This window comes from Loxodonta africana, chromosome 15, assembly GCF_030014295.1.
Source record: "Loxodonta africana isolate mLoxAfr1 chromosome 15, mLoxAfr1.hap2, whole genome shotgun sequence".
NCBI lineage: Eukaryota > Metazoa > Chordata > Mammalia > Proboscidea > Elephantidae > Loxodonta > Loxodonta africana.
The window spans coordinates 27,384,645-27,398,348 of record NC_087356.1 but is presented as its reverse complement, the minus strand read 5'-3'; the positions used below and the strand labels follow the sequence as shown (position 1 = coordinate 27,398,348).

At 36.7% G+C, this 13,704-nt stretch overlaps 1 protein-coding gene across 21 annotated transcripts in view; it reads left to right on the top strand.

The window, feature by feature from the left end:
* EXOC6B (exocyst complex component 6B) overlaps positions 1-13,704 on the top strand; it is a 712,770-nt gene that overhangs the window by 389,444 nt on the left and 309,622 nt on the right. For 19 of the 21 annotated variants that reach the window (XM_010593648.3, XM_023552763.2, XM_010593646.3 and 16 more), the window contains 4 exons: positions 321-418; positions 2,098-2,203; positions 3,105-3,214; positions 7,872-7,983. In XM_010593648.3, coding sequence (XP_010591950.1) covers positions 321-418; positions 2,098-2,203; positions 3,105-3,214; positions 7,872-7,983 — 426 coding nt within the window. The remainder of the gene's footprint in view (positions 1-320; positions 419-2,097; positions 2,204-3,104; positions 3,215-7,871; positions 7,984-13,704) is intronic. The other 2 variants (XM_023552767.2, XM_010593647.3) reach the window with 1 other exon arrangement.

Sequence of the window (13,704 nt, the reverse complement as noted above, 5' to 3'; positions counted from 1 at the left end):
GAAGTGGGAGAGATTGGTAGCATCTTCAGTTTCTTTCCCAACTTCTGAAGAGTTGCAAGGAGAACTTAGCTGCCAGTGTACCCAGTATATATTGATTTTAATTTTCATCTTTGCCTTTTTTTTCCTCCCTGGCTAAACATTTTGGTATGTCTTTTAATTTTTGAGATAAAGGCTAGATATTAGGTTGAATGAAAGATTCTACATCACGGTCTCTTTTAAATTGTTGGCCAAAGAGCAAAATTATCTTTTAGTACTTAACCTTCCTCATGTTGTTAAAAAATCTCCTTAAAAAATAAAACTGTTTTCTTATTTTGTTTCAGGTGTATGGTTTTCCTGTAAATCAGCTTTTTGACATGCTGTTAGAAATCAGAGACCAGTACAGTGAAACCCTGCTAAAGAAGTGGGCTGGTATTTTCAGGTGAGAAATTATTTATAGTCTTTTGTGTGTGTACACTTGGAAACCTTGGTGGCATAGTGGTTAAGTGCTACAGCTGCTAACCAAAAGGTCGGCAGTTCGAATCCAGCAGGCATACCTCAGAAACCCTATGTAGCAGTTCTACTCTGTCCTATAAGGTCGCTATGAGTCGGAATTGACTCAGTGGCAACTGGGTTTGGTTTGGTTTTTTTGTGTGTGTGTGTGTGTGTGCATATACACGTGTGTACATGCTGTGTTTATGCACAAGGTTTTTCATATGTAATAAGCAAACAGTGTATGTGGCTTTTATTTTCTAGCTTCTCCAGGTTATGATCCAGAATTCCAGTAAATTTCAGTGACATCTGAAGTAAAGCTCCCAAGATAGCCAATCTTAGTATATTAGTATCTAGGATGTTAGGAAGCCTCCAAACCCAGATATTTCGGCTCTTACTGCCCAGATTATCTTGTGTCTTCTCATTCTGTTTTTTTGTTTTCTCTTTGAGGATCATGCCTAGTCCATGGCTCATATAAGGTAGTGGCATTTGAGCCCTGACAAATAACATATGCTTTTTTTGAACCTTCTGTGAGGGCTCACTCATATGATTTCTTATCTTTCTCCTTTCTACGCATGGAGAAGGGGCCTTTTAAAGTCCAGTGTATGAAGCGTATTATTTAAGTAGTTGTTGCAACATGCATACAATACTGAGAAAATTACTCCATTATACCTCCAACTCACAAATGTCTCCTTGTACTGTTTGCTTGGCACACATTCCATATCAATTCACCTGAGTTCCTTTTACTTTTAAAATTGTACACCTTTACCTAAAGTGATCCTCGCTTACTGCAAGACCACTTCCCCTGATCAGCACACCTTGTTTTTAGATTCTTATAGCTTTAAGGTCTTACATGTTCCTTTAATCTTACTCTTCACAGTTTATAAACACATCCCTGAACTTTACTTATACCAACTCATTTGTATATTAATATAATCATTTACATTTCTAAAACCCAGGTTTATCTAGTGTTTAGAGTAGGGTTATCTCTACAGGAAGCTTGAAAGTTAAAGACATAATATATTCATAGCCTTTGGTACTTCTGATCTCATGCCTTCAGTGAAGTTCTGTTCTCATATTGCTAGAGTTGTCTCTGCTTTTAGAAAACTCCCAATCTAGTTAAGGAGGGAGAACATATAGATGAATAAATTCATGATTAATAGAAAGTAGTAGATGAAGAAATGCAAATGAACATAACTTTGATTTATTATAGAAGTTACTAGTACTAGATTAAAGAACATAATCAAATTTTATTTTTTAAAGAAAATCTCTTCACCTTTTCAAGAGCATACATTGTTTTTGTTGTTTATCTCTTACTTGCCTTAAAGCTTCAACATGTTGCTGTACTGCTCAGAGGTTTTCTGTCCCGTCTGTAAATTTCAAATACTAGGAGATCATCTTTATACTCGTGTTCCATTTGTTTCAGATTGTAGTTTTCTTTCTGTCTTCTTAAAAAGATGATCTTGCTTGAAACCAAATAGGTTTTTTTTGTAGAGGGAATAGAATACAGACTGGGAACATTAATTTTTGATTGCAGTATATATATATATAACCAATGGACTTCATCTGAAAATTATTTGTGATTTGTTACAGTGATTACTTGTGTTCCTCCTTTTTTTTTTTTTATAGAAACATACTTGATTCTGACAACTACAGTCCTATACCAGTAACAAGTGAAGAGATGTATAAAAAGGTAGTAGGTCAATTCCCATTCCAAGATATAGAGCTGGAAAAGGTAAGCAGTACTTCAAAATTACTTTTCTGGTCATTTAGCATCTTTTAAAAGCTTTTTTTGGATCTGTCTCGTTAAAAGTATTACCTCCAACTCAATGGGCTTGAACTCTATAACATCCTCGGAAGACTCTTTGTAGCTTAGAGCAAAGTACTGGGTAGATGGCTTTGGGATTCCATCACCTCTGAAGAGTTTGGAGGATTACTGGGGGTTTCCTCATTTGATTTACACTTTGAAATATTTACTTTTATTACATTCTTGAGACATTTTCTCCCAAAAACATATAGTAAAATGTAACCTTTTGGGTACTATTGGTTTTGACAGTGCATTCAGTTATGTATACACTACCACAGTGATGATACAGAACAGTTCTATCCTTAAAAATTTCCGTGTAGTGCCACTTTGTAATCAACCCCTCCCCAAGCTCCATGCCCTGGGAACCATTGACCTGGTCTCTATTTATCTACATTTACCTTTCCAGAATGCCATATAAATGGAATCATACAGTATATAACCTTTTGAGACTGACTTCTTTCACTTAGCATCATGCCTTAGAGTCATCCAAGTTGTTGCATGTTATCAATAGTGTTCATTTTTTATTGATGACTATGTACCACAATTTGTCTCTTTACTTGTGAAAGGACATTTGGGTTATTATTTATGTTTACGTATTATCCTTTTTAGTGTCAGGAAACTTTCAGAGACACTGTCTTAAATTTGAGGTTGTTAAGCAGATAGTTCACAATGTGGAAGAAAGTTTCCTTTGCATCTTAATTAACTTATAAATATTTAGGGTCACTATGATTCTGATTTTTTTTTTATGAGTCAGAATCAACGGCAGTGGGTTTTGATTTTCAGTGTGTGTTGCCTTATGACTTGATCTCTTTAATTTTTGCATTTACAGCAGCCATTTCCAAAAAAGTTTCCTTTCTCTGAATTTGTGCCAAAAGTTTACAACCAAATTAAAGAATTTATCTACGCCTGTCTGAAATTCTCAGAAGATCTTCATCTAAGGTATAGTATGAAACAGTAGAAGTGCAACCAATGCTGAGATCGTGACTGCGTAATACATAGATATTCTGAAAAACTTTGAATATTCTCTTCAGCTTTGATTTTACAAGTATTAGCCCTTCATAGTACGGCATAGCTGTATTTATGCAGTCATGGTGAAAGGGAGAGTTGGAAACTTCTGAATATTTTTTTCGTGTGTATGTATGTTTATATTACGTATCTTATTCTTTAGTATTTTCTTTCCAGATTTGCTTTTTTAGCACTTTCTATTAGTGAAAATTCATTAGCAAAGAGTACTATAACTTATACTAGTTTTAACATTGTACTTGAGGTAACTGTAAAGGAGTAATAGGCAAAATCTTATAGAATCATCCTTCTTACAAATACTGTCTGGACTTGTTAAAGGCATTCATATCTCCTTTAATTTAAGATTAATTATTTAATGAACATATATTGAGGTTATTATGTATCAGATACATCCTGCTTACTGGGAACAGAACAGTAAAAGACACAGTTCCTTGCCCTCAGATATTCTTAGTATCTACATCTACTGGGAATAATATACACAGCGCGCCAAGCTTCTTGGATCTGTGGGTTAAGATCTTTCATCAGGTTTGGAAATATCTCCTTAAATATTTCTCCTTTTTCATTCCCTTTCCTGAGACTTCTAGCTGCTTGACAGGTCATTCAGGTCACATTATTAGTTGAGCAAGCTGAGCCTGGGTCTCAGTTTTAATAAGTTTCAAATTACTTATAATTTCAAATGCTATTGCAAAAGCCTCTCCTTGCTTTTAAGACCAACCCGGAAATTCCAAAGCTCTAACTGAGGGGCTTATCTCTCTGGACTTTACAGGATTGGAGCTGGGTTAGGTTTCAGCTTTACATAATTTTTACTCCCTTTTGGATTCAAGTTCAGTAGAGGCCTGGGACCTAAGCTCCTACAGAATTTACAGATCTCTCTCTGATTTCTAGCACTGCCTCGACCGTTGCTTGTGGAATAGAATTCTTGTAGGGGAGAATTGCTGGCTTAATACATTTGTTTCTGTTTAGAGTCTCTTCCAGATTCCAATCTGACAGGCCAGTCCATACTCTTAAAGATTTACCTGGTTTCACTTCATCCCAACAAAGCCTTTCAGCTTACAGTTTGTTCAGTCCTTCACCCATCTGTACCCAGATTAGTCACAGTGGCCCCAGTTATACATGTGGCCACAGCTCTTTCTCATCTTTTAAGACCTTGTCCCATTGTGGGAGTTTTTTCAGTTATACTTCTTCGTGTTCATTGCTCTTCAGTGGTATTGAAGAAAAATATGACTTTAATAGCTGGATTTGTTGTTGTTGTTGTTGTAGTGAAGGTAGTGATGCTTTCTTCTGGTCTTCTACATCATGAGCAAAAGTGAAACTCCTGCTTGATCTTATTAAGCCATAACAGACATAAGTACTGTGAATAAGTACAGGGTGCCATGAGAGTGATTTTAACATCAGGGCCACTAGACCATGTTGGTTAGCTTTTTTTTTTCTTTAACTTTATTGTGATAAAATATATATAACAAAAAAATCAACATTTTAACCATTTTTAAGCGTACAATTCAGTGACATTAATTGCATTTACCATGTTGTGCAATCAACACCATTATCTATGTTCAAAATTTTTTCATGACCCCAAACAGAAACTCAGTACCTCCTAAGCAACTGCTGTCCCCAGACCCTGGTAACCACTAATACATTTTTGACTCTATTCATTTGCATATTCTAATATTTCATATAAGAGAGGTCATACAATATTTGTCCTTTTGTGTCAGACTTATTTCTCTTAGATTAATGTTTTCAAGGTTCATCCATGTGGTAGCATGTATGAGAACTTCATTTCTCTTGTATGACTGACTAATATTCCATTGTATGGATATACCACATTTTGTTTATCCATTCATCTGTTGATGGACACTTGGATTGTTTCCACCTTTTGACTATTGTAAATAATGCTGCAGTGAACATTGGTGTACCCAGACTATTTTGGACACCTGTATTCATCACTTTCATGGCAATGTGTACTTATTCCTACCTCATACCACAATTGATATTATGGGATTATGAGTTTAACATGTGAGGGCAGGAACCATGACTATTCACCATTGTGATTGCGCTGTTTTAGCAAACACAATGCCCAGCATATGGTAGGTACTGTATATATTCTTGAATGAACTATTTCAATTCAATAAAAATTTAGGAAAGGGTAATAGCAAGGGAGGAGGTGGTAGTCACCTAATATGTCTTTGTTTGGAAGTCCCCATAAAAATATTTTGGCACTTCATTTTTTTCTAACTGATTATAATCTGTAGTTTTATTTATTTATGATAATTTTTCTCTTTTCCACATAGCATGATAATGTAGCTTGCCCATGTATTTAGAATTTTAATATTTTTAATCAGATGATGCAAAGCCTGTGATTGTCTTCTGTAGAAAGAGGAATCAATGAGATAAAATTGATGACTACTGTCCACAAGTGATATATTTTTGACATAGAACTATTTGCAAACCTTTATTTACCATTGTTTCTTTTTTTCCCCATACTTTTCAATTTTTTTTAATTGCATTTTAGATGAAGGTTTACAGAGCAAACTAGTTTCTCATTAAACAGTTAATACACGTATTGTTTTGTGACAGTGGTTGCCAACCCCACAATATGTCAACACTCTCCCTGTCTCAACCTTGGGCTCCCCACCACCAGCTTTCCTGTCCCCGCCTGCCTTCCTGTCCTTGCCTCTGGGTTAGTGTGCCAATTTGGTCTCATTTTGTTTTATGGACCTGTCTAACCTTTGGCTGAAGGGTGAACCCCAGAAGTGACTTCAATACTGAGCTGTATGGGTATCCAGAGGCCATGCTCTTGCGGTTTCTCCAGTCACTGTCAGACCAGTAAGTCTGGTCTTTTTGTGTGTGTGAGTTAGAATTTTCTTCCACATTTTTCTCCAGCTCTGTCTGGGACCCTCTCTCGTGATCCCTGTCAGAGCAGTTGGTGGTGGCAGCTGGGCACCATCTAGTTGTGGTGAACTCAGTCTGTATTTACCATTGTTTCTTGATGTTTATCAATAAGTACCATTACAATACTAACCTTATCATTGAAGAAATATTTGTTCCACACAGATATCTTTTACAGAAGCCCATTTTGCATGATGCTTTCAGGGGCTCATGGAGGATGTAGAAATCTAGAATTTAGCCTAGTGGTTGTGAGACCGTTTTGTTTTCTTTTTTTTAAAATTTGCGTATAAAAATAGTCATTGGGTCATTTTATTTGTTTAATTTCCTTTCCTAAATACAAAATGTCATAACTGATCAGTTTTGGAATAGTAAGGATTATAAAACATATATGCAGAGTTAAACCACTGGCTTAGAACATTTATGTTAGCATGAGAAGCTAAATAGACATGTGAAACATAACGATACAGAAACAGAGATATATTTTTTAAGGACCCTTATCAGCTAATTGTGCAAGAATTCTACAGAGACACTCAGATGGCAAATTATAAACATTAACAATCTGTGAAGGAACTTGGAAGTACAGGTCATCCCAGACTTACGATAGGGTTCTGTTCTGATGACTGCGTTGTAAGTTCTGATGTAAGTTGAATACTTCGTTTTTTTTGTTTTTTAGTTTTTATTATTATTATTGCCTTTTATGATTAGGATCTTTATAAATCTGATCTACATATAAACTTACAAAAATATACAAGTCATAAAAATTTACTGCAAGATGAAGAAGAGTTGGACAACATTGGCAATTTGTTAGTTGTGGTAATAACTCAACTTATGGAATGCTCCGGATCATCTGGATTGTCCCTGGGAATGGAGATGGGATTTTTAGCCCGAAAGTTTGTGAGAGTTGTCTGAATGGTCCTTTTCCTTTTTTTCTTCTTCATGTATTTTCTGGTAACATCTTACTACTTACCCAATCTGCCTGTGGACTTTAGCTAAGTGATCACTGTTCGGGTCCATGTTTTCAAGCAACTGAACCTCCTGATTTAGTTTAGAAAAAATTTCATCTAATCTCTTCAGTATAAATTTTTTTTGACAACTTCTTTCCTTCCTCTTCCTCATTTGCTAGTGAGCGTCTGAGAATAACATCAGCGAATTGCCAGGGGCAACATTTTATGTACTACATATTACTAATGATAAGATGTACCCCCAAAAAAGTGGTTTTAAGTGCAGTTCGTTGGAAGTAGTATACGTCGTAAGTTGGGGACTACCTGTATGGAAGAAGGAATGCTTTCAGGATGAGAAATCATGCTGGGGAACTCTTACTTACCCTGGAAGGCAGCACAGCATAGTGTTTAATGCTAGGTTGCCTGGGTTAAAATTCTTTTCTTGCTGTGAACTCACTGTGTGACTTTGAGCAAGTTAGTTAACTTCTCTGTCCCTTCATTTCTTCATCTGTAAAGTGGAGATAATAATAAAACCTACTTCATATGGCTATTGGGAAGATTAAATGAGTTGAATACATTAAAGTACTTAGAATAATTCCTGGCACACAATAAGCGTTATTTGTAGCTGCTGCTATTCTCTTCTTTCTCCTCCTCCTCCTCCTTATTATTATTATTACAAGTACCTGTGTGTTTGCCAAAATAACTCCGCTACCTGATATGACTAACTCTTGACACTTCTTTTTCAGTTCAACTGAAGTTGATGATATGATTCGTAAATCTACAAACCTGTTACTGACCAGGACTCTGAGCAACTCTCTACAGAATGTCATTAAAAGGAAGAATATTGGACTTACTGAGGTAAAGCTCCTCTCACTGGATGCAGCAAGGCAATATGTTAACAGATGTCCTAAGTTCTGGACCTTGTGCATAAATTAATTATACCTTTGTACATAGTCTATTGTGCTCTTCCTAATGGTCCCCTAATGGTAAAAGGATAAAATGAAATCTCTTGTTTTTTCTTTAGTCACTTTTGAGAAATCTGTTACTTTTTCTAAAATGTCTCTTTTTTCCTCTCATTGTTTTCATTAGCTTAACTAGCTTTCTAGAATTGTTAGGATGAATTTGTATTACTTGGCCATTGATTAGATTTTTAAAACTTGGTTAGAGAATATTGTCAACATCAGGTTCCTATCCAAATGAATGGCAGTTTAAATATAATATAGTCCATGAAACCACATTTTGCATGCATAAGTCATTGGTGCCAAGGATAATGGCACTTATAGTCTTTGAGTAGTATCTTAGTTATCTAGTGCTGCTGTAACAGAAATACCACAAGTGGATGGCTTTAACAAAGAGAAATTTATTCTCTCACCGGCTAGGAGGCTACAAGTCCGAATTCAGAGTGCCAGCTCCAGGGGAAGGCTTTCTCTCTCTGTCATCTCTAGGGAGAGGTCCTTGTCATCAGTCTTCTCCTGGACTAGGAATTTCTCAGCGCAGGGACCCCAGGTCCAAAGGATGCGCTATTCTCCTGGCTCTTGTTTCTTGGTGGTATGAGGTTCCCATGTCTCTCTGTCTTTTGTATCGCGAAAGAGATTGATTTAAGCACAACCTAATCTTGTAGATTGAGTTATGCCTCATTAACATAACTGGTGATAATCCCACCTCATTAATGTCCTAGAGGTGGGATTTACAATACATAGGAAAAAAAAATCACATTAGATGACAGAATGGTGGATAATCACACAATACTGGGAATCATGAGCCTTGCCAAGTTGACATATATTTTTGGGGGGCACAGTTCAATCCATGACGGTATCACTAGACTCAGCTTTTGTTTTGGAGATTACCTCACATGAATAGTAAATTATTCTTTATCAGCATGAGATCTGTTTGGCAGAGGGACTGGAGATTTGGAATTGAGGAAATATGAGAGAAAGCAATATAGTCAGTTTCTTAGGAAGTCTTAGCAAACTCACAAAGGGAGGAGGGATACTGTACATATGTTGGGAGCTGTATCTTGGCACACAGAAGTTTGGTCCATTGGCATGCAGTCCTAAAATTTAGAAAGATATGCAATTTCCTTTCTCTTGGAAACCCGGAATTACAGGGTAGCCTCAACCAGCTTTTTGTTGGAAATTATAGTGCCAAATATGAACACTTAGCGAAATTTTATTCACAGGGGAAGGAAAGACTGTTGACCATATGTTTTACCTGTAGAGGTGGTTATCTGAAAGTTAGTTGTTCTAGGAAAAGTAGACATTTTGGATATGCTCTGTCAAGGGTTATGGTGAAATTTAACAATGGTTAATGACACTGGTCTACAGGTAAAGACAGCTGGAAGCCAGGTGGGCATCTACTTCTGTCTGATTTGGGGAGTGATTTTCTTTCTCTAAAATAAGATTTAAAAAGATTATAAAGTGAGACATTGGCTATGATTGAACTCTATTTATAACACCTTTTTTTCAACTGAAAGGTACTTTAGACATCATTTAGGACAGTCCCCTCGTTTTGACATCTGGAATCATCATCATAATAGCTAACATTTGTGGAGCAGTTTATATTCTTCAAAGCTCACTCACAAACACCACCTCACTTTGTACAATAACATTTGAGGTATGTTGGGCATGTGTTATTATTCCCATTTTATAGAAGACGTAATTAATGTTCAGGGTGATTGTTCAAGGTCATACAGTTAGCAAAATGGTAGAAATGAGACATAAACCCAGGTGGTTTATTCCAAAACCTGTTCCCTTTTACTATATTGTACTACCTTCTATATTGATTTAATTATTTCATCATAACAAAGGTGGGAAGTTTACAAGTGGTTCGTAGTAACATGGAAATTATCCTATTAGAGATGGTTTTGAGAGAGAGCAGAAATCCACTCAAGCAATGGAAGTATTATAAAAACACACAAAAAACTCACAGAATCCTGTATCGGGAAGTCCGACAATTCTTATAGTACTTCAGAGTTCCTGTGCAGCTAATGTTTGTCTGTCTGCCTGTATTGTCTCTTCTTTTTTCTGTCCATATGCATTAAAAAAAAAAAAAAAAAACAACTTTTTTTTTTTTAATGCATTATCCTTCTCTTTTTCTCTGTGTACTGGCTTTTTTGCTTTTCTCATGGCTTCCTTGCTTCCCCATGTTGAGCCAACTCAACATTACCTTTCAGTTCCAGTATCTATTGTAACCTGAATGCCTTGTTTTTCAGACTGCAAGTGATCCCTAGTTCAGTCAGCAGGTACTGAACTAGATTTTAGAGGCTGCTTCTTCCAGGCTATGTTGGCAAGGCAGTTGAGCAGTAGTTAAAAGTTTACGTCCTAAAACTAAACTGCCTGAGTTCTAATTCTGACTCTCCCTTTAGTAGCTATGCCCTTAGGCAAATTCTGAGTTCTAATTCTGACACTCCCTTTAGTGGCTATGCCCTTGGGCAAATTACTTAGCTTTTCTGTGAGAAATGTAATAGCATGTATCTCATAGAATTGTTGTAAGGACTAAATGAGCATCTAAAGGGCCTTCAACAGTGCTTGCTTGGTACATAATTAACACTCAATGTATATTGCCTATTATTAGTAAGAAAGAGATCTGGGCAGGCAAACAGTGATTGGCAGGTCTAGTACAGAGATGGAATTTTTTGATTAGAAAAAGTCAAAAGGTTAGAACAAGATGTCTTATTAAGATAAATCATTAGTTTATTAATTTTACAATATTTATTGTCTACTATGTACCAGGCACTGATCCCAGCCCTTAGGAAAAATTCATGAACAACAACAATACATTTTCATAAAGGAAATCGATAATAAATAATAAACAAAATAAATAAGTAAATTATGCAGTATGATAAAAAGTGGTAAATGCTATGGAAAGAAGAAAAGAACCAGGGTTAAGAAGGTCAGGAGTTGAGTGGAGGTTTGTTTAGTTTATTAGTGCTGCTATAACAGAAATACCACAATTAGGTGGCTTTAACTAACAGAAATTTATTTTCCCACAGTTCAGGAGAGTAAAAGTCTGAATTCAGGGCACCAGCTCTCAAGGAAGGCTTTCTCTGTCTACTCGGGGGAAAATCCCTGTCTCAGCTTTTCTAACGTTTTTCTTGACATTCCTTTGAGATCTCCATGTGGCATCTATCTTTCCTCCATTCCTGCTTGCTTGCTTCTGTGCCTAATCTGCTCCTTTTATGTCTAAAAAGTGATTTGTTTAAGACACACCCTACACTGACGTGGCCTCATTAACATAACAGAGAAAACCCTATTTCCAGATGGGATTACAACCACTTGTAATTGTTGTTTTTGTGTGCCATCCAGTCAATTCCAACTCATAGCAACCCTGTAGGACCTAGTGCAACTGCCCCCATAGGCTTTCCTAGGCTGTAATCTTTACAGGAACAGATCACCAGCTCTTTTTTCCTACAGAGCAGCTGGTAGGTTTGAACCGCTGACCTTTCGGTTAACAATTGAGTGCTTTAACTACTGTGCCACCAGGGCTTCTTTCCACACGTATAGGTGTTCGAATTTACAACATATTTTTTGCAGACACAATTGAACCTGTAACAAGATTCAAGGTTGGTCTTATTAAAAAGACCAAAATCTTGAAGGTGAGTTAACATTAAAGGTAGAGTCTAGAGCAAAAGCCTGAAGGTAGGAGAATTCTGGACAAGTTCAAGGAATAATAAGAAGCTAAGGTAACTGGAATGGGGTGAACAAGTGGAAGAAGAACAAGATATCAGACCAGAGAGGTACCAGAGTTTCACAGTGGGCTGTTGTAAAGCCTTTGCCTTTTCTTCCAAGTGAAATGGAGAGCCATTGCAGGTTTTTGCTTTGTGACATAATCTGACTTATGTAACTGGAATGGGGTGAACAAGTGGAAGAAGAACAAGATATCAGACCAGAGAGGTACCAGAGTTTCACAGTGGGCTGTTGTAAAGCCTTTGCCTTTTCTTCCAAGTGAAATGGAGAGCCATTGCAGGTTTTTGCTTTGTGACATAATCTGACTTATGTTTCAAAATGATCACATTAGCTGAGGTGTTGAGAATAAATTGTAGAATGGAAATAAGAAGACCAGTTAGGAAGCTATGATAATAATCCAGCAGGAGTTGATGGATGCTTGGTCCAGGGAGGTAGTCATTGAGGTGGTGATGAGTGATCAAATTTTGATTGTAGAGCCAGCATGCTTTCCTCATGATTGAATGTAAAGGAGGAGAAGAAATGCAGAGTAAAGGACAACTCCAGAAATCTTTGACATGAGCAACTAGAAGGCTGTATATGCCACGACCTACGATGGGAAAAGCTCAGGTAGAGAGAAATTTGGGGTGGGGGAAGCTTGGCAATTCAGTTTTGGACATATTGTTTGCCATGCTTATTAGATATACCAAAGGTTGAGGTGTTGAATAAGAGGTTATATATATGAGTTTGAAGTTTGGGAGACAGATCTAGCCTGGAGATAAAAATTTGCAAGTTGGCAGAATAAAAATATTTGAAACTATACGAAAGGATTATGTTACAAAGGAAATGAGTAAAGATGAAGAATAGATGAGATGAAGGACTCAGCCCTTGGGCACTACAGTGTTAAGACGTCGAGAGAAAAGGGGAACCAGCAAAGTATACTGGGAAGGAGCCGCCAGGAATGTCGAGAAAACAATTGGTTAAGTATGATGTACTAGAAGTCACGTGAAGATAGATATCAAGAAGGAGGGAGTGATCAACTAGGGCAAATACTGCTGGTAGGTCAGGTAAGATGAAGGTTAAGAATTATCATTAGCTTTAGCAACTTGGAGTAAATTGGGGACCTTGACAAGAGCACTTTTATTAGAATAGTGGTAGGGAACTCTTGGTGGGGTAGGCTTAAAGGAGAATAAGTCCTGTACTGAAGAATTCCAAATCACTTATATAGACCTGTGTCCTCAAAGAGGTGGAGTTTAACTTCCCACCCCCTGAGTATGGGCTATACTTAGTGACTTGGTTCTGAAGAGTATGGAAATGGAGAAAAAGTTACAGTGAAAAAATCTGGAAATGCCTACTTTGGTCAGGTGATCAAGGTTGACATCATCAGTGATAAGTTATGTTGATAGTATGTACCTTTGATGTGATATAATGGGAAGGCATTTCACCTTTGTGGCCAATTTTGAGGAGTACCTCACCAGTATTCCTCAAAATTGTGAAAGTCATCAAAGTCTGAAAAACTATAAGGCAAGACAACTAAAGGTAATGTTGTATCTTAGATGGGATCCTGGAACATTTAAGGAACATTAGGGAAAAACCAATGAAATTTGAATAAAGTGTGAACTTAGCAGTAACGCACCAATATTGGTTCCTTTTTTTTTGTGGTAGCAAATGTATCATGATAATGTAAGAGGTTAATAATAGACGAAGCTGGATGAGGGGTATATGCGAACTCTTTACAACTTTTTTTTTTTTTTAAATCTAAAACGATCTTAAAATGAAAAGTTATTTTAATTGAAAAAAAAAAGAATGAGAAGAGAGGAATTGGAGACAGCAAGTACAAGACAATTCTTCTAGACAGTTTTGAAAGCAAGGAAATGGAATAGCAGCTGGCAGGGGCCTGGGGTTAAGAGAAAGTTGT